General features: G+C 47.8%; 1 protein-coding gene and 1 non-coding gene across 3 annotated transcripts in view; one reads left to right on the forward strand and one right to left on the reverse strand.

The window, feature by feature from the left end:
• The window catches only part of CA11 (carbonic anhydrase 11), a 535579-nt gene that overhangs the window by 498432 nt on the left and 11930 nt on the right, over nt 1-25217 (forward strand). For both annotated transcript variants that reach the window (XM_075276799.1, XM_075276801.1), the window contains one exon: nt 15657-15822. In XM_075276799.1, coding sequence (XP_075132900.1) covers nt 15657-15822 — 166 coding nt within the window. The remainder of the gene's footprint in view (nt 1-15656; nt 15823-25217) is intronic.
• On the reverse strand, nt 10271-10352 carry TRNAS-CGA (transfer RNA serine (anticodon CGA)). Its single transcript has one exon. It is a non-coding gene; the product is annotated as a tRNA-Ser (tRNA).

Here is a 25217-nt window from a genome sequence, read left to right on the forward strand (position 1 = left end):
GAAAAGGGGAGGACAAGGGAGAAGTCTCCAAGTGGCGGAGGCAGATGTGGAGATGTCCTGGCTGGTGGTCTGGATGGCAGTGCCAGCACTGGCAACAGTGGAAGAGGCAGTGGCGGCAACACCGGGTGACGATTGTCCTGGGTTTGCTCTCTGCCACTGAACCCAGTGCTTGCCTTCCAAATGACAGCACATGGCAGTGGTCGTAAGGTTGCTCTTTTCAGAGCCCCTACTCCATACCTCCCAACCGTCCCGATTACCGCGGGACAGTCACGATTTGGGTGACATGTCCCGCGGTCCCGGTTGGAGGGAGGTATGTCCCGATTTCAACTCAGATCTGCGTCCAGATAATGCAGATCTGAGTTGAACACATATGCGGCTGAAGCAAGGAGCTGACACAGGTCAGCTCCTCGCTTCGCCGCTGCCCGCCTCTCTCCCTGACACACGCGGCTGAAGGAAGGAGCTGACACAGGTCAGCTCCTCGCTTCGCCGCTGCCCGCCTCTCTCCCTGACACATGCGGCTGAAGCGGCTCGCGTGCTCGCTTCGCCGCTGCGTCTCTCTCTCGCTGACACATGCGGCTGAAGCGAGGAGCTGTCCTGTGTCAGCTCCTCGCTTCGCTGCTGCCGCCGGCTCCTGGCTTGTAGACGCGATGTACAAGCCAGGAGCCAGCGGCAGAGCGAGGAGCTGACACAGGTCAGCTCCTCGCTTCAGCCGCATGTGTCAGCGAGAGAGAGACGCAGCGAAGCGAGCACGCGAGCAGCTTCAGCTGCATGTGTCAGGGAGAGAGGCGGGCAGCGGCGAAGCGAGGAGCTGACCTGTGTCAGCTCCTTCCTTCAGCCGCATGTGTCAGCGAGAGAGGCGGGCAGAGAGCGGCGAGGGAGCGGAGGAGAAGGTAAGTTTAATGTGGAGGTGGAACGTGAATCTGGGGGCAGATGAAGGAGAGGACAGCATGACACTGGGGGCAGAGATGGAGAGGACATGAATCTGGGGGCAGAGATGGAGGGACAGGAATCTGGGGGCAGAGATGTGGGGACATGAATCTGGGGGCAGATATGGAGGGACATGAATCTGGGGGCAGAGATGGAGGGACATGAATCTGGGGGCAGAGATGGAGTGGACATGAAACTGGGGGCAGAGATGGGGGACATGAATCTGGGGGCAGAGATGTGGGGACATGAATCTGGGGGCAGAGATGTGGGGACATGAATCTGGGGGCAGATATGGAGGGACATGAATCTGGGGGCAGAGATGGAGTGGACATGAAACTGGGGGCAGAGATGGGGGACATGAATCTGGGGGAGGAGATGGAGAGGACATGAATCTGAGGGCAGAGATGGGGGACATGAATCTGGGGGCAGAGATGGGGGACATGAATCTGGGGGCAGAGATGGGGGACATGAATCTGGGGGCAGAGAATGGGGACATGAATCTGGGGGCAGAGATGGAGGGACATGAATCTGGGGGCAGAGATGGAGGGACATGAATCTGGGGGCAGAGATGTGGGACATGAATCTGGGGGCAGAGATGGAGGGACATGAATCTGGGGGCAGAGATGGAGGGACATCAATCTGGGGGCAGAGATGGAAGAGGGACATGAAACTGGGGGAAGATGAAGGGTGTATATGAAACTGGGGGAGAGATAGAGGGGGGACATATAATTTACGGGTGACTGTAGGAGGATTATACTGTGTGCGGGCACATGAAAAATTAACGAGTGGGCGGAGTCAACACAAAAGTGGGCGGGGCCGCACATTTTGTCCCTCTTTCAGTTCTTTAAAAGTTGGGAGGTATGCCTACTCAGTTTCGAGTTGCAAAGTGTGCAAACTGCACTATATTTGTCCACATACATTAAAAAATTTCCACACCACCGAAGACCGTGGCCTCGATGTGGGAGTTTTTCTAGGCTGGCTAGAATAGGGAACATTTTGAGCCCTGCTGGCTGTGGCCTGTCTTCAGCTGTCCTCTGCCTCTGGACATTCCTCTGCCTCTAGCCACCCTCTTTGGTGCTACACTTCCCTCCACATCTACACTGCTTTCCCCGCTTGACATCCCTCCTGTCCAAGTCGAGTCAGTGTCCGCGTCGTCAACCACCTCCTCTTCCAGTTCCTCTCTCTGCTCCTCTTCCGGTGATTGACAGTAGCAGTGAATGGTTGAGCGTCTATTTCTGGACAGAATTGCTTTGTATCCCTGTTAGGTATTTGTGGGCACAATGCCTGCAAAGCTGGGTTGAGCGTCTATTTCTGGACAGAATTGCTCTGTATCCCTGTTAGGTATTTGTGGAGACACCGCCTGCAAAGCTGGGTTGAGCGTCTATTTCTGGACAGAATTGCTCTGTATCCCTGTTATGGGGGGACACCGCCTGCAAAGCTGGGTTGAGCGTCTATTTCTGGACAGAATTGCTCTGTATCCCTGTTAGGTATTTGTGGGGACACCGCCTGCAAAGCTGGGTTGAGCGTCTATTTCTGGACAGAATTGCTCTGTATCCCTGTTATGGGGGAACACCGCCTGCAAAGCTGGGTTGAGCATCTATTTCTGAACAGATTTGCTCTGTATCCCTGTTAGGTGTTTGTGGGGACACCGCCTGCAAAGTTGGGTTGAGCATCTATTTCTGAACAGAATTGCTCTGTATCCCTGTTAGGTATGTGTGGGGACAATGCCTGCAAAGCTGAGTTGAGCGTCTATTTCTTTACAGAATTGCTCTGTATCCCTGTTATGGGGGGACACCACCTGTAAAGCTGGGTTGAGCATCTATTTCTGGACAGAATTGCTCTGTATCCCTGTTAGGTATTTGTGGGGACACCGCCTGCAAAGCTGGGTTGAGCGTCTATTTCTGGACACAATTGCTTGTATCCCTGTTATGGGAGGACACCGCCTGCAAGGCTGGGTTGAGCGTCTATTTCTGGACAAAATTGCTCTGTATCCCTGTTAAGTGTTTGTGGGGACACCGCCTGCAAAGCTGGGTTGAGCGTATCTAACAAGACCTAATTGCTCTGTATCCCTGTTAGTTTTCAGGGGTACACCCCGTGGAAAGCTCGACTCCTCTCCCTGCAGTATAGCTCTGAAAAGAACTGTTGTTTTTCTCCCGTTTTTCCCTGTCTACTAGAAGCTAATACCTATCTATCCCTCAGCAGATCTCTCTCTTTCTCTCTATCTCTCACCGCAAATGTCACAAACATGGCGCCAGCTATTCTTATAAATGGGAGGACACGTTTTTTCAATTTTTTTCAATGCCTCCGTTGTCGTAGTTCTTTTCCCACCTCCCCTGCACAGTTAATGCTGCAAAAAACGCGCTAGAGAAAGTGGGAGGGGATACGAATTTTTACTGCATTTGCCGTGTGGTATTCGATTGGAATTGAATACCTCGAAAGGCCTGATATTCAATTGAATACCTATTCGATCGAACGGTATTCGCTCATCTCTACTGGCTAGCTAACCTCCCTTGTTGTTGTTTGTCTTATCCGCGTTTTGTGTGTCACATATTTAGGGAGGGTTCGTCTTTAAGTTGTCGCCTATTACCTAGGATAGGACCGGCAAGCAGGAAGGGACAGTGGGGGGTTCCAGATCAGGGCTCACTGTCTCTTGTGCCCCTTCCTACAGGGTTCATTTATAGCACTGGGGAACTGCTGTCTGGCACTTCCCTAACAGACACCTCAGGAAATGATGCCAACACCTCTGGAATGCAACTGGGACAGCAGGGAAAGCATGCCTGGGGGCATCTAACACACCCAAGACCAAGTATTACCCCACTATCACAGCCTATCAACTAGACACTCCAAACTCAATATGGAAAGTGGAAAAATACTTGGAAACCTTCTTTCCTCTACATTAGTATGGACAGAAACACAAATTTTAAGCTAAAGAAACATTATCATGCACCCCTTTAAATCACGTTGCCCATGAGAACCACAGATGGCATAGGCAATGGGAAATACAACAGCCCCCACCCTTGACTGTCATTGTGTATGTGTGTGTGATGTGGTGAGACCTCCAAAAATTACTTTTCTGGCCCTTAACGTGAGCCCTTCCAAATTAAGTTAGTCCCTTAAGCTGAGCTAACAGCATATTACGGAGACGATATTCCACCCGTCCCCGTCTTCAACGGATGAAATTAGATACCATACCTTGGATTTATCCAGATGTCTGAGGATCTATATAGAGCACACTCGCTCCTTCAGGAAAGCAGAAAACCTCCTCGTCTACTTCGCAGGAAGACAGAGGGGCCTCAAGGCGTCTAAACTCACCATATCCATGTGGGTGAAGGATGCTAATAAAACTGCCCTTTCAGCTCAGGGTCTGACTCCACCTGCCTTACTGAGAGCACATTCTACAAGGTTGGTGGACCTCATGAGAAGCGGGCTTTGCCTCTAGAGCAAATCTGCACCGCTGCTGCATGGTCCTCAGACTCAACTTTCACCAAACACTACAGATTATGTAGCTGTTCTGCAGAAGCCTCTGCCTTCGGGCGTGCGGTACTAAGCTCGGTTGAGTGACAAAACCCACCCTAGGGGATTACTTGATATCTCCCCGCATTGTGCCGCTGGTGGGACGACAGGGAATGGATGATTATGTAGATAATCTGTTTTCCCTTAGTCCCAACAGCAGCACAAGGCTTCCCACCCTATTTTTGCAATGACTATTGTGAAAAACAAACAAACAACTGTTTAACAAATATGTATATTTGTATATAAAATTGTCTGTATATTATACTCTTGTACTAACACACAGGGGGAGGGTCTCAGTGCCCTTTTATAGGGGCCAGCCATGTGTAATTTATTTGGCTAATTAAAAATTCTGCCTGTCCTACCAGCACACATGGGCAGAAAATACCCCGTATTGTGCCACTGTTGGGACAAAGGGAAAACAGATTATCTACATAATCATCCATAATCATCTGGTTGTCGAAATATGTTATATGAAATACCCATTTCAAAATTGTAGCTTGAGCTGTATAATAAACATGTGTAGCAACGATTGCTGAATGTTAGCTGAATAAAAGAGAGTGGGTATTTAATGTCCACAGTATAGATGGAATACTGATTTTACCGACCTATTGAGATCTGAGTTTTGTCCACTAATTCTGCAGGCAAAACTTTTCTCTCTGCATTTTTCAGGCAGAAACCAGGCGGGCCCCATTATTGTCTGTGGGGTCCACATGTAACCGCTTTTTAAGTGGATTGTGTTTTTCGGCTCCCCAAGTGGACCTGAAGAATGGAAATGCAGGTGTGAACCTAACTTCAGCCGCTCTATGTTGGGAAACTGTAGAGACTCTGCTGTTGCCTTGCACGGGGCTGGTTCTCAGCCTCATAAAGCCATTAATTTCCTGCTCCAGTCCTGTGAAGAAGTCAATCACCTTCTTTGGTGGCTTTGTCCCTAGGTTTCCTTGGCATAACAGCAAATCACCTGGCTGGTTGAGGAACTTGTCACCTCCGGGTAGGAGTCAAAAAGTCTATAGTAACGAGTGATTATGAAGATAATCTTGTTTCCCTTAGTCCTAACAGCGGCACAATGTGGGGTATTTCTGCCCCTGTGTGCTGGTAGGACAGGCGGATATTTAATTAGCCAATCAAATGCGTGGCAGGCCCTATAAGAGGGCACAAGAACCTCCCCTCTGCGTGTAAATACAAAAGTACCTCCATTACATTTATATACAGTTTTATACATAAGATATGATTCCCAGGGTGGGAAATCTTGTGCCGCTGTTAGGACTAAGGGAAACAAGATTATCTTCATAATCACTCGTTCCCTGTCGTCCTCAACAGCGGCACAATGTGGGGATATAGCAAGCAGGTCCCCAAGATGGGTGGGACAAACCCATGACCGAACTTAAACTGGTCTGGGCAAAGGCAGTGGAATCTGCCACTTGGTCCTTCAGGCGGTAATGCCGAATGAGGTGGATTCAGATGCCCAAGAGGCAGCTGCATATATTTGGTCCACAGACAAAGCACTTCTTTCTGCCCGTGAAGTGGACACTGCCCTGGTTGAATGGGCATGAAGCAAAGATGGAGCCGACAGCCCTTGGGCGGTATAGGCGACTCTAATAGTCTCGGTAACCCACCGGGATATTGTAGCTTTGGCGGCTTTGGCGCCCTTGTTTTTCCCCGTGTAGCTGACCAACAGGTTTTCAGTCCACCTAAAGGGGCGAGTGCGCTGCAAGTAGATCTGCAGGCATCTAACCACATCCAGCTTGTGCCATCTTTCTTCTTCAGCAGAAGAAGGGAAAGGAAAAAATACTGGAAGGGAAATCAGTTGGTTCCTGTTTACAGCAGATGGCACCTTGGGACGAAACCCAGGGAGGAACCTAAGCTGTACATGGTCAGAGAAAAAGGTGGTATATGGCTCCTCAGCGGACAAAGCTTGTAGTTCACTAACGCGTTTGGCAGGTGTGGCTGCCAATAGCAGCGCCATTTTGCCGGTTAGCGACTTGAGGGAGACCTCTTCCAGAGGTTCAAATGGCTGGCCACATAGGGCGTTCAGGACCGGAATAAGGTCCCATTGGTGGACAGGGGTGTTTACCACCGGTCTCAGCCTAGTTGCCCCTTTAATAAAGGTGCTCACTAAAGGATCCTGAGACAAACGCCTCCCCAGATAGGCGGACAGGGCCGCTACGTGTACCTTGAGTGTGGCCGCAGCAAGACCTCTGTCTAGTCCGTCTTGAAGGAAGTCCAGGATCGCCTCCGTAGGGGGATCGGTGGAGTCCACTTGATGCTGCAGACACCAGGCATTAAAGATGTTACCTATTCGACGGTAGTTCCTGTTAGTCGAATCTGCTCTGGCGCTGGATAGGGTCTTCAAGACGGCTTGTGACAGTCCTCTATTTCTCAATAGGGACTGGTCAACCTCCAGGCTGTCAGGTTGAGTCTCCTCAGATCCTGGCATCTCAGCTCTCCTTGGGTTACCAGGTCTGGGAGTGGGGGAAGCCTCCAATATATGCCCTGACTCATTTGTATGAGCTGAGCAAACCAAGCCCTTTTTGGCCAGAACGGGATTATGGCTATTCCCGAGGCTTGGTCCTGTCTTATTTTTATCAATACCTTCGGTATGATTGGAATTGGAGGGAATATGTAAAACAGCCTGAACCTCCATGGGATGGACAGGGCATCCACCGCCAAGGGATTGTCCTCCTGGTACAGAGAGCAGAAGGTCCCCACCTTGGCGTTGAGTCGGGTAGCCATAAGATCGACCTCCGGGAGACCCCATCTCTGGACGATCTGTTGAAATACGTCTGGATTGAGAGACCATTCTCCTGATACGGTAATACCCTGACTCAGCTGATCCGCTACTATGTTCAGGGAGCCCTTTATGTGAACAGCGGATAACTGGACCAGATTCTTCTCCGCCTAGGCAAATATGAGATTCGTCTCTCTCAGCAAGGTTGGTGACCTGGTGCCCCCTTGTTTGTTTATATAGACTACCACCGTCATATTGTCTGACCGGTTTTTGACAGACTTGCCTTTCAATTCTGGGGCAAAGTGTACTAGGGCCAGGTACACTGCTCTGAGTTCCTTGAGATTGGATGACCCCAGCTCCGGACATCTCCATCGTCCTTGTACAGTTTTGTCTTGACAATGGGCTCCCCATCCCCACTGGGATGCATCTGTTGTCAACAGGGTCCACACTGTCGGGACCGTGGACCTTCCGTCTTTCAGGTGTCTCCACCATCTGAGGGAAAGACGGGTAGCGGGAGAAAGGCAGATCTTCTTGTGCAATCCCCGTGGAGACCTGTTCCAGGTTCTCAACACTTCCATCTGCAGGGGACGCAAATGCCATAAAGTCCAAGGCACCGCCCTGGCCGAGGATGACATCAGGCCCAGGACTCTCATGGCGGTCCGGATGGTTACCTGCCGAGTGCGCAATAGGAATCGTGCACTGGCTTGGATTCTTTCCTTCCTTGGACTGGAGAGGAAGATCTGCATCGCTTCTGAATCCACTATAAATCCGAGGAATTTTCTTCAGGTGGATGGAACGATTTCGGACTTCTCCCAATTGATAATCCTAACTCCTGTAGGAAGTTGATGCCAAGGTTGAGCTGCTGGAGGAGGGCAGCAGGAGACTGAGCTTTCAGTAGCCAGTCGTCTAGATAAGGGACGATGAAAAGACCCTGAAGTCTGAGGGCCGCGGCGACCGGAGAAATCACCTTGGTGAATACCAGTGGGGCGGATGTGATGCCGAATGGCAGAGCTGTGAATTGATAGTGCTCCCTGTGGCCGGCCATAGCGACGGCAATCCTGAGGAACTTCCTGTGGAAATGAGCAATGGGGACATGTAGATAGGCGTCCTTCAAATCGAGGGTAACCATCACCTCTCCTGGCTGAAGAAACACAGCCACGGAATCCACGGTTTCCATTCGAAATGACCTCTTCCTGATAAACCGATTGAGGTACCTCAGATCTATTATCATCCTCCAGCCCCCGGTGAACTTGGGGACCAGAAAGACGGGGGAGTAGACTCCCAGACCGAGGTCTGAGGCTGGTACCTTCTCCAGGGCGCCCTTGGTAACATATTCGGCAACCAAGGCTTCTAGACTGGCCTGCTGAGAAGGTGGAAGAGTTTGGGTGGAAACGAACCGATCTGGAGGTGGAAGATGAAAGTCGATGTGATACCCGTGTTGTATGATCTTCAACACCCATGGGTCTTGGATATGGGTGAACCATGCTCTGGAAAAGGAGGAAAGACGTCCTCCCAGGAAGGGGGGCCACAGGGAGCTGCCCCACGTCAAAACTCAGGCTTCCTCTTGGTGTCCTCCTTGGAAGCGCCACGACCAGCTCCCCTAGGGCGATATCTAAAACGCCGTTGTTGGGAAGGGCGTCTATAATTAGAGGAAGAACCTCTGCCTCTAGAGGGAGCACGTCTGCCCCTGGATGCTTGAGGTAGGGACCTTCCCCTACCTTCAGCTAATCCCTCCATAATGGCGTCTAAGCTTTGGCCAGACACCCTTCCCGGCTCAAAGGGGAGAGCACAGAGTGCTGCTTTAGACGCAAAATCTGCCCGCCAAGGCTTTAGCCAAAGGGGTCTACGGGCCGCAGTAGACAACGCCATAGATTTGGCGGAGATTTTTAATTGATGGCAGGAGGATTCCGCCAAATAATCTGCAGCCCTATGAACTCTTTTCATAGAGGCCAGAATCTCATCTCTGTCTACGCCCAAGTCTATATCCCGCTCCAAGACGGCTAAGCGGTTGCGCAAAAAGTCACCAACCATAGAGGAGGCTATGGCCACAGAGGCTTGCGCAGAGGAAGCTGAGTAGACCTTCTTCAGAACGGAGTCCGCCCTACGATCCAGAGGGTCCTGAAGATTTGAACCATCTTCCAAGGGCACCAGGGTTCTGCGGGACAGCTTTGCTATGGCCAAATCCACCTTCGGGGGAGGCCCCCAGGAATCCCACTGGGTAGTGTTAATAGGAAACAAACTCTTGAAGATCCTGGAAAGCGAATGTCCTTTCTCTGGCTGTTTCCACTGCTGCGCCGTAAGGTCGGTCAGCGTGGCGTCCGCATGGAAGGCAATATGTCCCCCAGAGGCAGACGTGGAGGCTTCCCCGTCAACATCTCGGCCCACTGTAGACCGGATGGACTTCAGCAGCCTGCCCGTTTGTTCATAATGGAACGCAGTTCTGCTGGAATAACTGAGTCGTCCTCGGAGGAATCATCCTCTGCCACCCGCAGGTGTTACAAGGGGGGGGGGGAGAGATGAGGAACGGAGCTCAGAGCATGGTCTCCTGGTGAGCTGAGACAAGGTGCAATGGATCCCTTTGAGGGAATCATCCTGCAAAACAAAAAGGAGAGTACAAGCAAGGGAAAAACTATTTACCCAAGCGATGCCCAAACTCACCATCTCCTTGACCCATGCCATCATATCTCTGGGAGAGGGCTCCACAGGTGGAGGACCTCTGCACCCGCGACAACGGGCCCACTCATAGCCTGAAAATAGGCAAGTTATAGGACCAGTAGTACCCCGCAGGGCACGACCTTTCAAGCCGCTACCTACCATCAGGGAACGGTGTGTCGCAATCGAAGCAGGAAAGATGTTTCCTCTTGGAAGAGGTTTTCCTCCTACCATCCCCAGGAGGGGTAGTAGAGGATGACATATCCTACAGAGAGAGATAATAGACCATGCAACACTGTCACCATGACATCATACCAGCTTTTAAAAAAAGGGTAAATCTTACCAGGTCCTGTAGACCGGACAGAGAGGTGACTTGGCGCCCAACGTGCGACTCGAACCCACGACCTTGAGATTAAGAGTCTCATGCTCTACCGACTGAGCTAGCCGGGCTGGCGCTGTGAACAGGATCTGAACCTGTGTGGGGAGACCCCATTGGATTTCGAGTCCAAAACCTTAACCACTCGGCCATCACAGCCGGTTCCCAATAAAGTTTGCAAACTGGAAAAGAGTTCAAGATCAATGAACACCACAATCGCACGCCTTCAGCAGATACTGCAGGAAGGTCTCTGACACCAGGCCAGCCAGCCTCTTAATTCTGGCCGGCTGGAAGTGGGCGGAGCCACAATCAAAGCAGGTGAGGCAACCTGCCCAGACAACTAACCCTGTAATCAGGGGTCTGCAAAGATATACATTCCCCCCCACCAAGAGGCCCTTAACACGGGCACTTACCCCCACATCTCCCCGTCTTTTCCGGCCTTTAATAAGGCCTGAATCTTCCCTGAGTGAGCGGCCGCCAGCGCCAGGCCGTTGCCATGGCGCTATGATACTTCCGGCGAAACCGGAAGTGCGCGCTTACAGCGGCCGGCGGGGAACAGGATACACAACAGTGTGGTTCCACCCGCCGGCAGTCCGCGCGGCCACCAGAGGCGGCATGCAGAGTCCCTGGACTCTCACCAAAATGTCAGGTAAGTCACAAGGAGCAGGGGAAGCGGAGGAGAGGGGGGGCAGGGGGGATAGAGGGGGGTAGCCACACATGGCTAACAAGTACCTTCTCCCCGCAGGGCACAGAAGGTGACAAGAAGAAAACAACCGCTCAGGAGGTGAGTGATCCTGCTGAGCTTCTCAAAGAGGACACAAGTCCTCCCACCTGTCCTCTGTCCACACAGGACAGAAAAAAACACGCAGAGGGGAGGTTCTTGTGCCCTCTTATAGGGCCTGCCACGCATTTGATTGGCTAATTAAATATCCGCCTGTCCTACCAGCACACAGGGGCAGAAATACCCCACATTGTGCCGCTGTTGAGGACGACAGGGAACTAAGTTGTTCTAGGAGGTATAAGTATATGGACAAACAGTTTTTTTTCAGTGCTGAATCTGACGCGGATTGCACACCCAATTCAGCGCCATTTTCCTCTGTGTAAATGTACCCTTAGAGTTTCCCATAGGAATAGTGGCATCAATAACATTGGGCATGAAGACTCTTAATCCACAATTTTGTGCCGTTTCACTTTTTTTTTTTTTTTAATGCAGATTGTGAGCCCCATATAGGGATCACAATGTACTTTTTTTTTTTTCCTATCAGTATGTCTTTGTAGAATGGAAGGAAATACACACAAACACGGGGAGAACATACAAACGCCTTGCAGATGTTGTTCCTGGCGGGGAATTCGAACCCAGGACTGGAGTGCTGCAAGGCTAACCACTGAGCCACTGTGTTGCCCCTTCTGTTACATATTTTTAGTTGGTCCAGGTTCCGAAGCAAAATTATTGTGGCTCTTATTTATAAAGTGAGTGTATGCGGTGGCATTCTAGGAGGCTCCAAAGAATTCAGGAACTCCAATGGATACATTATGGCTTGTTCACTCTCCATGAGTGAATCGATGCACATGTATGTGGTTGCTAGACCAGGCAGCCCCATTGCATATGTCGTATACGGTCATTTTCAGAACGTTCATCCTTTTGTTCAGATGTTTCCATATTCCTTTGCTTCAGCCTGCCTTATCCAGTTCTTGTGAAGACAACATTCCCGTTGCTCTGATGTCTCAGCTGCCTTAGGGCCTGTTCACACGGCGTAAACGCGCGTTTATTTTGGCAAAATATACATGTAAAAATAAGACTCCCATTGACTTTCAATGACATTTTTTTACACGTGTAAAAAAACATGTCAAAATACATGTCAAAATACACATCAAAATACTCGTCATAATACATGTGTAAAATGCCATTAAAGTCAATGGGAGTCTTATTTTTACATGTGTATTTTTTACACGTGTATTTTGCCAAAGTACACACGTGTTTACTTCATGTGAACGGGACCTTACATTTAGCCCGTCTCATCCATTTCTTTTCAAGCTGTGAGTCACTTTGTTTATTTGTCTCAGCTCTTTGACACAATTTTGCGCTCTTAGCTTTTGGATAAACTTGCCCAATAGATGGTAATTTTTTGGACGGCGTTATAAAAAACAGCCCTTAGTATTATGAGCCTTTAGTATTCACCTGACACTGATAACTGATGTAATAGGATGAATAGTAAATCCAGAGCAGCCCTCACAGTATTACTATGACCTGAAGGAGCCGCCTCACAGGCAGACCTGTGGAATTGCCCATAGCAACCAATCAGAGCTCAGCTTTCACTTCCTCAGCAGCTTCAGTGATGAAAGCTCCTGTATAGTACAGATTTCACATTTCCCCATTATATGTATAGAGCCTAACTTCGGGGGCCCAAATTTCATGATGAGGGGATGCTAGAAAGATGTAATGTGCACAGTATTCTGCTCCTGTTCGTGGAGAGGGGGCGTGCCAAATTTCACCCAAATTGGGTGAGAACTGTGGATTTGTATAGAGCAGACTACTACAGGATTTGAGTTATATATATATATATATATATATATATATATATATATATATATATATATATATTAAAGTACACTCAGCACTCCATCTTGACAGAAAACCCCCCAGAAATGTAGACATTTTTTGCAAATGTATTCAACAAGAAAAACTGAAAGATCACATGGTCATAAGTATTAAGACCCCTTGGTCAGTATTGAGTAGAAGCACCCTTTTGAGCTAGTACAGCCATGAGTCTTCTTGGGAATGATGCAACAAGTTTTTCACATCTGGATTTGGGAATCCTCTGCCATTCTTCCTTGCAGATCCTCTTCAGTTCTGTCAGGTTGGATTGTGAACGTTGGTGGACAGCCATTTTCAGATCTCTCCAGAGATGCTCAATTGGGTTTAGGTCAGGGCTCTGGCTGGGCCAGTCAAGAATGGTCACAGTGTTGTTCCGAAACCACTTCTTTGTTATTTTAGCAGTGTGCTTAGGGGCATTGTCTTTTTGGAAGGTGAACCTTCGGCCCATTCTGAGGTCCAGAGCACTCTGATAGATAGACTTTCTTCCAAGATATCTCTGTACTTGACCGCATTCATCTTTCCTTCAGTTGCAACCAGTCGTCCTGTCCCTGTATCTGAAAGACACCCTCATATCATTATGCTGCCACCACCATATTTCACTGTTGGGTTTGTATTGGGCAGGTGATGAGCAGTGGCTGGTTTTCTCCACACATATCACTTAGAATTAACGCTAACAAGTTCAATCTTCGTCTCATCAGACCAGACATTCTTATTTCTCATAGTCTGAGAGTCCTTCATTTGTTTTTTTGGCAAACTCTATGCAGGCTTTCATATGTCTTGTACTGAGGAGAGTCTTCCTTCATCCACTCTGTTATAAAGCCCTAACTGGTGGAGGGCTGTAGTGATAGTTGACTTTGTGGAAATTTCTCTCACCCCCTAATGCATTTCTTGAGCTCCGCCACAGTGATCTTTGGGTTCTTCTTTACCTCTCTCACCAAGGCTCTTCTCCCACGATTGCTCAGTTTGGCTGCACGGCCAGGTCTAGGAAGAGTTCTGGTTGTCCCAAACTTCTTCTATTTAAGGATTATGGAAGGTGCTGTGCTCTTAGGAATCTTTAGTGCTGCAGAAATCCTTTTGTAACCTTGCCACAATTCTGTCTCTGAGCTCCTTGGGCAGTTGCTTTGCCCTCATGATTCTCATTTGCTCTGACATGCACTGTGAGCTATGAGGTCTTATATAGACAGGTGTGGGCCTTTCTTTATCAAGTCCAATCAGTTTAATTAAACACAGCTGTACTCCAATGAAGGAGTAGAACCATCTCAAGGAGGATCAGAAAGAAATGGACAGCATGTGATATTTCAGCTTTTCTTTTTTAATAAATTCTCAAAAATTTCTACATTTCCTGGGGGGGTTGTCAAGATGGGGTGCTGAGACATTAACCCCTTCCCCACATGCGCCGTAATAGTACGGCGCGTGTCGGGTCTGTAACTATGGCGACCGCCCGGGAGCCGGGCGGCCGTCATAGCCGCCGGGTGTCTACTGCTTTAAGCAGTAGACAACCGGCTCTAATGCCTCCGATCGGTCCCCGGACCGATCGGAGGCATTAACCCCTCCGGCGCTGCTGTCAAAGGCGCCCGAGGCGCCATCTTCCCGGCGGCGCATGGGCGCCGCCATTTTGGCAAGGATCGCCGGCTCCTGGAGCATGCTCCAGGGCCGACCCCCCGTTGCCATGACAGCCGGGAGCCTTGTTAAGGGCTCCCAGCCAGTCTGCAAATTCTCTCTTTTGCAGGCTGGTGTATACAGCCTGCAAAAGAGATGATGATTTTTTGCAATGCATTGCAATGCATTAGCATTGTAATGCATTGCATTAGTGATCAGACCCCCTGGGGTTCAACACCCCTAGGGGGTCTAATAAATGCAAAAAAAAATTTAAAAAAAAAAGTAAAAAAAAATATAAAAAAATATAAAAAGTATTAAAAGTTCAAATCACCCCCCTTTCCCTAGAACACATATAAAAGTAGTTAAAAACTGTGAAACATATACATGTTAGGTATCCCCGCGTCCGAAATCGCCCGCTCTACAAATCTATAAAAATATTTTTCCTGTTCGGTAAACGCCGTAGCAGGAAGAATAGTCAAAAGTGCCAAACCGCCGTTTTTTCACTGTTTTAATTCTGATAAAAATTTGAATAAAAAGTGATCAAAGCAATAACATTTCCCGAAAATGGTAGAACTAAAAAGTACACCCGGCCCCGCAAAAAAAGACGCCCTATGCATCCCCGTACACCTATGTATAAAAAAGTTACGGCCGTCGGAATATGGCGACTTTTAGAAAAAAAAATTTTTAACACCGTTTTGGAATTTTTTTTAGGGGTCAAAATGTAAATAAAACCATATAAATTTGGTATCCATGGAACCGTACCGAAACACAGAATATAGGGGACATGTTATTTTGGCTGCACAGTGAACGCCGTAAAACCAAAGCCCGTAAGAAAGTCGCAGAAATGCATTTTTTCTTCAAATCCACCCCATTCTGAATTTTTTTCCTGCTTCCCAGTACATTATATAGAATAATTAATGGTGGCATCATGAAGAAAAAATTGTCCCGCAAAAATTAAGACCTCATATGACTCTGGGAGCGGAGAAATAAAAAAGTTATGGGGTTTAGAAGGAGGGGAGTCAAAAACGAAAAACGAAAATCAAAAAATGCCATCGGCGGGAAGGGGTTAATAAAAATAAAATTTACTTTTTTGCTTTTAGCAAATGGCTGCAATGAAACAAAGAGTGAAAAATTTAAAGGAGTCTGAATACTTTCTGTACCCACTGTATTTAAGTTCAGGTGTAGCTTAAATATATTATTATGTTTTAAATCTATTAATTATTATTTTTATATTTATTGTATTGTATATTTTTTTATTTCACATTAAGATGCACTCGCTTCGCCTCTTGAGCCAGAACCCACCATCACAGATCTTCCAAAGTATGAGTGACAACTTCCGACCAATGCAACCACTTTTCCATCGAGGACTGAGGGGAAATCTTGATTTCAGTAAGCCAGGAAGAAAATGTAAAGGACCAAATTACAAACTGCATGGTATGGATCAATCGTGACAAAAAATAGTCAAAAAAGTCAACAGTGTTGCTTTGCAATTTTTTTTTTTTTATGTTGGCGTGAGGTGCACCAGACTTAGGCCTCTTAATAATTTAGGTGCATTGTTGTGGGTTATGTGCCAGAGACATCAAATTTAAGCCAGTAGGTGGAGTACATTTCTGGTAAAAGTTACAGTAGTTTTATGGCCTGAGATATTATAAATGTGATGGGTCGAGGTGTCTAAATTACTGTATGCTCTTTCCAGGATTGTGGTGAGTGGGACATTAACCAGAGTGACATTTTTTTTGTGTACAAGGCATAACAAATGGGCAGTATAGTTTTTATAGCAATATATATATATATATATATATATATATATATATATATATATATACAGTCCTATGAAAAAGTTTGGGCACCCCTATTAATCTTAATCATTTTTAGTTCTAAATTAGTTATTAGTTCCTTTGGCTCTAGTATTTCCCCACTTCCGAAGTGTCAATATCGCTAGCTGCTATCATACCCTGCTGTGTGCTAGTTGTGCATCATGTGGGCATACTGGTGTCTTATCACACTGTAAGTGGCAAATGGTGGCATCTTTGTGTGACTGCGTGGTAGCATGGTAGGTGAGTTGAAAGGGAATGTGGAAGCAGAGTACCCCTTTTATGATTGTATCTGTGTCAAATGTGTGTGCGTTTGTGGTGAGTAGGTGAACAGATAACCCCCAGAATTGGTATACAGTGAGTGGATATACAGTCCTATGAAAAAGTTTGGGCACCCCTATTAATCTTAATCATTTTTAGTTCTAAATATTTTGGTATTTGCAACAGCCATTTCAGTTTGATATATCTAATAACTGATGGACACAGTAATATTTCAGGATTGAAATGAGGTTTATTGTACTAACAGAAAATGTGCACTAGGGGGGGCGGAGCCTGACCGTCATGGTGCATGGACGCTTGAGCCTGTAGCTCCTGCACACACTTAGCCAGAATCCGACTTCATCCAGCTCCAAATCGCCTGAAAATGGGCAAAAACAACAGGGATCGTAGCGGTGACCCCCCTGGTACCCCTCAGGGTAAATCTCATGCTGCGGAGGTCCACAAATTCTTTAAAAAGAAGAACTCACAGTCGCCGGGTGCGGCGCGCAAGATGGCGCCGGCGGAGATCATGGAGGACTCTGATGCCGACAGCACTGTTAGTGCAGACAGATCTGGACTCATAGCGTCCTCTATAACACGTTCTTACCTGCAAAAAGCACTGAATCAAGCCATAGCTCCGGTGCTGTCTGAGATCGCGAAATTGAGAGCAGACCTGCATAAAATGGACCGCAGAGTAGAAACTCTAGAACGTGCGTATGAAGCTGTTTCGGACTACTCTGAGGCCTCAGCTAACCATATATCCCTCCATCATAACCACCTGAACCGTGCTTATGAAATGATCGAGGATTTGGAAAACAGAAACAGGAGGCGAAATGTGCGTATCAAACACTTACCTGAATCCTATGAACCGGACTCCCTCAGGGATACAGCGATGTCCATCTTCTCCTCCCTCCTGGGCTCTGAAAGAGCAAGTACCATACAGATTGAGAGGATCCATCGTGCGCTCAGATCCAAACCCAAGCCTGACGAACCGCCGCGGGATGTGATATGCGGCCTACTTACCTCAGTGGATACATCGGCTATTCTTATAGCGGCACGGGAAAAGCGACCACTCCTCTTCGAACAGCATGAACTTCAACTCTATCAGGATCTTTCTCCATCCACTCTTGCCAAACGTCGGGCCTTGCGGCCCTTGCTTGAAACGCTAAAGGAGAAAGGTATGTCATATGCGTGGCTCTTTCCCTTTGGACTTTCCATTTTATATCAAGGCCGCAGAGTAGTGATTCACACCCTGGAAGATCTATCCCAAGCCTGGCAGGTTCTCGGGATACCTCCGATGACGATCTCCTCATGGCTTCCCTTGCCCGAAGACGTCACCGAGCTACCGACACTCTCCTCCGCCACTCAAGTTAGGGGCCGTCCCCTGCATCAACGTCCGCCGCGCTCACTCCAAGGGAGACGTACCCCGGGAGAGCAACGCCAGCAGGACAGTGTCTAGCTGCACCCGACCCGCTTGAAGTAGCCGACATTAACCGTTTCGGCAACATGTGAGTTACTACAAATGACTGCCTTTTACGTTACGATCTTTCTCCCGTGGACTGTCCCTTCCCTCCCTCCCCCGCCTGCCCACCATTTTCACCCACCGACTTTTCCCTGTTTGGCTGCGTATTGCCCCCCCCGTACACCATTGCCATGTACCTTGCCATACCATGTTATCCCGACCCATCCCCCCATCATCTACAACTCGGTTGACCCTGCTCTCCACTACTGGGACCAGCGACGCAATAGGTGTGCACCATGGATCGAGCCCCTAGCCTTAACTCGTGGCTTTGTGGCCTCGGTGGGGGCACTGGATTAACCATCACTGTATGTTCCATTTTACCGCAGGGACTCTGCTTTTTGCGAATGCTCACTGTACTTTCACTGTATGATTGTCGCTCAGTTATTATATTGTTTTTGTCCCCTTGGAATGATGTTCTTACTTACTTTCTTTATTAGTATGAGGTTGGATCGGGGCTGGTCTTGGGTTTTATATTTACCCTATAATTTCATCTCCTCCCCTCCCCCTTCCCTCCCCTCCTCCCCTCCCTTTGGCCACGCCCTACCCCCTGTATTTCCAATCCTGTCATTTGTGCTGCCATCCTTCCACCCAGGCCCCCGGGTCTGCAGCTCGTGGGCACGGGGGACTGGTTTCCTCTGATTTTATGATTTTACACCGGAATGCCTGTCCCATTTTTCTTTACCATCATCCCTACCCATTCTGACCTCTGTGGATCGCTGCTTCCTGTCCCCTCCTTGTCTTCCCCTCCTGCCCCTCCCCTCCTATGCTGTACAGGTGATAACATGCACAGATAACTATAGAGAGTTTAATGGCTTATCTATTGCTAAGTGCTCACATAGAGGTATTTGTTATTTGGACTCTGATGTTCCTTTTTGGGATCTATGCTAAACTGTTAAGTTTGCTCTTCGTATCCTTACCCCCCCTTCTTTTCCCTCCCCTTGCCTCTTTTTGTATTATAGGCGGGGGTGCTCCTCGGGGTCCCTGGGCTTGGCGGCCCGCGGTCCCCCGGGACCGGCCCACTGCTGGATACTTCATCCCTTCGCCCCCTGCCTATACCTTCTTTAACTCCCCTTCCCCCCCCCCTTCCCCTCCCCCCCCCCCCCCTCTTCCCCGCAACTATTACAGTTTTCCCCCCTGCTCTCGTGCAGAGCCCTCAGGCGATTTTGATATGCGCTTTCTTTTTCGTTTGTCGAAGTCGTCTTTCTGGCTGTTACCCGATCAGGATTACTCCCATATCTCCTCCCCATATCGTTGACCGGTAGTCAAACCTTGGGTGATTTGCAGGCTCTATCACCCAAGTAAATAGTGACGCTGTAAGTCTTTTGTCTGTGTCTTTTGTCTGTCCTACGTTCGTATATCTCTCCCTCACCCATCTTCCGCCTTCTTCTGACCTTTCCTTTGCTCTTCTGTTTGCTTTGTTTGCTTTACTTAATCCACTCTATCTGTATCTTCCACCCTCTCTGCTTTTCCTACTTCCTTCCCCCCCCCTCACCTATCGCTATTATGACAGATATTACTCTTGTGTCTCTCAATGCCCATGGGCTCAATTCACCTAATAAGAGGTCTCAGATCTATACCACCCTGAAGAAACTTAATACACGGGTTGTCTTTCTCCAGGAGAACCATTTCAAAGCCGATAAGATTCCTAAACTCCCTACGCACACCTACCCCCTAGCTTACCACTCAACAAACCCCGCTAAGTCAGTGTCCGGAGTGTCTATATTATTCCATTGTTCTGTACCTTTCCTTTGCTCAAACTCATACTCAGATTCGGATGGCAGGCTCCTTATGGTCAAAGGTTCCATAGCATCTCATAGGTACACCTTTGCCAACCTCTATGCCCCGAACCATGGCCAGGTGGCATGGCTTCTCCAGGCGCTGAACACCCTATCACTGTTTGCAGAAGGCCAGATTGTTCTCGGTGGCGACCTCAATATCGCCCTTAACCCCTCTATCGACACCTCTACGGGCACATCTTCTATTTCTCAGAGGGAGCTGGGGAGACTGCACCAAACCCTTCACGCTATGAATCTCACTGATATTTGGAGAGCCCAACACCCCTCGACTAAAGATTTCTCTTTCTTTTCCAACCCTAGACGCACGTATCAGAGGCTTGATTACATCTTCCTCTCCAACAGCCTTCTGCATACAGTAAATAAGTCTAAAATAGAGAGTATCACTATATCAGACCATGCCCCGGTATGGGTGAATCTCACTCTGAGCCAATTGCCAAAGAGAGATTGGTGTTGGAGGCTAAATGAATCCCTTCTAGACCACGATAGTATAGTCCAGTCGGTTAGGGAAAATCTAAACCAATATTTCCAACTCAATGCTATCCCTGAAATATGCCCCACTGTAACTTGGGAAGCACACAAGCCAGTCATCAGGGGGGTTTTTATCGCCCTTGCGTCGGATCTCAAGAAGAAATCCCAGGCCGCGCTTGATAAACTCCTGTCTGATATTGCTTCTATAGAACGCATCAGAAAGCGGAGCCAATTACTCCCCCTACAGGATGAACTTGCTTCTCTTAGAGAAAAACTCCGGGACGTTATCAACACTCGCACCGCCAAACAGTTTTTGCACCACCAACACAAGCTGTACGCACACGGCGATAAATGTGGGAAACTAATGACTTCCTTAATACACAAAAGAAAGACCAAATGCTTTATCGCTAATATAAAAGACAGCGCTGGCAAGACGCACTCGTCGATTGAAAAGATTTCCGAGGCATTCTTATCTTTTTACACTGGTCTGTATCATCTTGACCGAAATGACTTGGCTTCGGACGTTCTCCGTCGGGCTAAACTGACTGAGGACTTTTTGTCCAATGTCCCCCTTCCCACGCTCTCTGTCCAAAATGCCGAGAATTTACTAGAACCCATCTCCCATGATGAACTTAAGAAAATCCTGCTGAGCTTTCCCGCCGGGAAGAGTCCCGGACCTGACGGCCTTCCCCTTCACTACTACAAAGTCTTCCAATCCGAACCACTCCCACACCTCTCCAGATCTTGTAACTCCATACTGAATGGTACGCCCCTTCCCCTTGGTGCACAAGAAGCACACATTACTATTCTCCCCAAGGAAGGGAAGGACCTTTCCCTATGTAGCAGTTATCATCCTATCTCTTTACTGAATTTGGACCTTAAGATTTGGCCCAAAACCCTTGCGTCTAGAATCAAACATTTACTCCCTTCCCTCATCCACCCGGAACAAGTGGGATTTGTGCATGGCAGGGAGGGTAGGGAAAACTCTCATAAACTTCTACATGCTATCACACACGCTCGCTCCACCCGCTCGAAGCTTGCCTTATTGAGCCTAGATGCAGAAAAGGCCTTCGATAGGGTCTCATGGAAGTTTATGCGGGCGATCCTGGCTAAATTTGGCTTTCCCCCTCAGTTTGTCACTGCCGTTTTTTCTCTATATGACCGTCCACACGCCAAACTAAAAATAAATGACACGCTCTCCAACACATTTAACATCTATAACGGCACGAGACAGGGATGCCCACTATCTCCCTCACTATTTGTTTTAGTACTGGAGCCTCTGCTGCAGGCAGTCCGCACGCACCCTGACATACATGGGCTGAAACTGGGTTCGCATACGCTTTATTCCGCTGCCTTTGCAGATGATGTGCTCTTCCTGGTGTCGAACCCTGAGAAAGAGCTTCATACGATAGCAGACATACTCACTAGGTACGGGCACGTTTCGGGATACAAGGTAAATTGCGACAAGTCCGAGATTCTGAATATCACGATCCCCAAATATACTAGTGACTCTCTCTCCACTAACCTCCCCTTTACGTGGTCGTCTGCCTCCATAAAGTACCTAGGTATTAAACTCACTTCTGACCCCGCCAGGCTTTATACCGAAAATTTTGATACTTTGTTGACGGACGTCCGGAATAGGCTACACTCACTCAATCCTCTCCCCTTTTCATGGTTTGGCCGCCGTAATCTCCTGCAGTCCTATGTGTTCCCCACGATTTTGTACCGCCTTCACATGGTTCCCATTCGGTTACCGCCTGCGTTTTTTAAATCTCTTCAAAGCATTTTCTCCAAATTCCTGTGGAACACTAGACGTCCTCGTCTCCCACTTCGACTCCTGATGAAGAGGAAGGCTGCGGGAGGCATAGGCAAGAATATTATAAGGCAGTGCAGCTGAAAAGGTGGATAGAGTTGACGTCCCCTGACCCGTCCTCGCTAATGTTTCACTCCCTTTCTTCGACATTTGGGCCCGCTACTCTTGCAAATTTATGGTGTTATGGTCTCCCAGGTCATCGCCCGAGATCGATGGATCAGCTGCTACTGGGGGCATGTGAGACGTGGCATCAGCTTAGAAACTCTCTTGCCCCTCATCCGTCTCCCCTGCTCCCCATTTCGATTGTTCCTGCTTGCCTGAACAAACGGACGGACACATACCTAACCGCGTGGGTTCGACTTTCCCCCCATTGTCTTCTGGACCTTTTAGACGACTCTGCTCGACCTGATTTGGACAAACTCATTTCTCTTGCTGCAAGTAAACAACTCACGTTCTTGCATGAAACACATCTCCGTTCAACAATGACTACCTGGCTGTCTGAAAATGGGATCAGAACAGCACTCACCCCTTTTGAGAGAACCCTTGCAGTGCGAAGCAAGCTGCTCCGCAAAACCTCGTTTGTTCTGCCGAAATATGTATGCCCTCCTCAGGTTTCCAAGCCGGCGTTCCTGACCTCCTGGGAGATAGAGCTAAAATGCTCGCTAACCGACGAACACGTCAACCAGATCTTATCTCACTCTCAGGGTTTCTCTAGATGTGTGCGACTGCAAGAAACCCATTATAAACTCTTGACTCGGTGGTACCGAACCCCACAGCTGATGCATCAAATGAAACTAACAGACACAGATGAATGCTGGAGATGCCATGCTGCCGCTGGCTCCTTGTACCACATTTGGTGGTCTTGTCCTGTCATAGCTGATTTCTGGCAAGAAGTCCAGTCCACCATTCGGACACTCACTTCTTCTTCGTCCTTCTCCTTGACCCCACAAATGGTTATCCTCTCCCTGCCATCCTCAGAATACCAACCATCCAAATCGAACCTACTATCCTTTCTGATCTCTGCTGCAAATTCACTCATTCCGGCCAAATGGCTTAACCCTGTTCCCCCATCTAAATCGGAATGGGTGAGTAAAGTCAACCAAATCGCACGTTTCGAGGAATTGTCTAGCTGGAAACTGCGCACCCATTTTAAATTCGCAAAGATCTGGGCCCCCTGGAGATCCCTGTTTGCTCACTGACCGCCTGGTGGGCATTGGGAGATACAATTTTGGAGACACATTTAGCCACTCTAGGTCTATTGAGACCTTCACCCTCCTCCCCCCCTTCCCCCGACCCCCCCACTTCTTGCTTTATTAATTCACCACTCGCATGCCCTTATATGTGTCTTTCTTCCTCTCTCCTTTCTTTCCCCTCTCCTCCTCTTCTCCACTGGCTATTTTTCACGTTACTCATTTTCTTTGTCCTCTCCCTCTTTTTCTTCTTTTTCCCCTTCTTACATGTTCTTGTGCTCATTGTGGACTCACTCACCGTATCTTGTCAACTCGCTTAGTTTACCTTTGTAATCTCCTTATTGTTGTTTTATGGCAGATTATTGCCTTCCCCACCACTTACTTGTATGATTCGCTCATTTTTGCGTTTCGATGCTATTATTGATCCATGGCTGAAATACTTTGTCTTATTTCAACTATGTACAGTTTTGTTTGCATTAATAAAGCTTTTGAAAAAAAAAACAAAAAAAAAACAAAATGTGCACTATGCAATAAACCAAAATTTGACCAGTGCAAAAGTATGGGCACCTCAACAGAAAAGTGACATTAATATTTAGTAGATCTTCCTTTTGCAAAGATAACAGCCTCTAGTCGCTTCCTGTAGCTTTTAATCAGTTCCTGGATCCTGGATGAAGGTATTTTGGACCATTCCTCTTTACAAAACAATTCAAGTTCAGTTAAGTTTGATGGTGGCCGAGCATGGACAGCCCGCTTCAAATCATCCCACAGATGTTCAATGATATTCAGGTCTGGGGACTGGGATGGCCATTCCAGAACATTGTAATTGTTCCTCTGCATGAATGCCTGAGTCGATTTGGAGCGTTGTTTTGGATTATTGTCTTGCTGACATATCCATCTCCGGCGTAACTTCAACTTCGTCACTGATTCTTGAACATTATTCTCAAGAATCTGCTGATACTGAGTGGAATCCATGTGACCCTCAACTTTAACAAGATTCCCGGTGCCGGCATTGGCCACACAGCCCCAAAGCATGATGGAACCTCCACCAAATATTACAGTAGGTAGCAAGTGTTTTTCTTGGAATGCTGTTTTTTTGGACTCCATGCATTACGCCTTTTTGTATGACCAAACAACTCAATCTTTCATCAGTCCACAGGACCTTCTTCCAAAATGAAGCTGGCTTGTCCAAATGTGCTTTTGCTTACCTCAGGCGACTCTGTTTGTGGCATGCTTGCAGAAACGGCTTCTTTCTCATCACTCAACCATACAGTTTCTCCTTGTGCAAAGTGTGCTGTATTGTTGACCGATGCACAGTGACACCATCTGCAGCAAGATGATGCTGCAGCTCTTTGGAGGTGGTCTGTGGATTGTCCTTCACTGTTCTCACCATTCTCCTTCTCTGCCTTTCTGATATTTTTCTTGGCCTGCCACTTCTGGGCTTAACAAGAACTGTCCCTGTGGTCTTCCATTTCCTTACTATGTTCCTCACAGTGGAAACTGACAGGTTAAATCTCTGAGACAACTTTTTGTATCCTTCCCCTGAACAACTATGTTGAACAATCTTTGTTTTCAGATCATTTGAGAGTTGTTTTAAGTAGCCCATGATGCCACTCTTCAGAGGAGATTCAAATAGGAGAACAACTTGCAATTGGCCACCTTAAATACCTTTTCTCATGATTGGATAGATCTGGCTATGAAGTTCAAAGCTCATTGAGGTTACAAAAACAATTTTGTGCTTCAGTAAGTCAGTAAAAAGTAGTTAGGAGTATTCAAATCAATAAAATGATAAGGGTGCCCATACTTTTGCACCGGTCAAATTTTGGTTTAATGCATGTTGCACATTTTCTCTTAGTACAATAAACCTCATTTCACTCCTGAAATATTACTGTGTCCATCAGTTATTAGATATATCAAACTGAAATGGCTGCTGCAAACACCAAAATATTTAGAACTAAAAATGATTAAGAT

This window comes from Leptodactylus fuscus, chromosome 6 (genome assembly GCF_031893055.1).
Source record: "Leptodactylus fuscus isolate aLepFus1 chromosome 6, aLepFus1.hap2, whole genome shotgun sequence".
NCBI classification, from domain to species: domain Eukaryota; kingdom Metazoa; phylum Chordata; class Amphibia; order Anura; family Leptodactylidae; genus Leptodactylus; species Leptodactylus fuscus.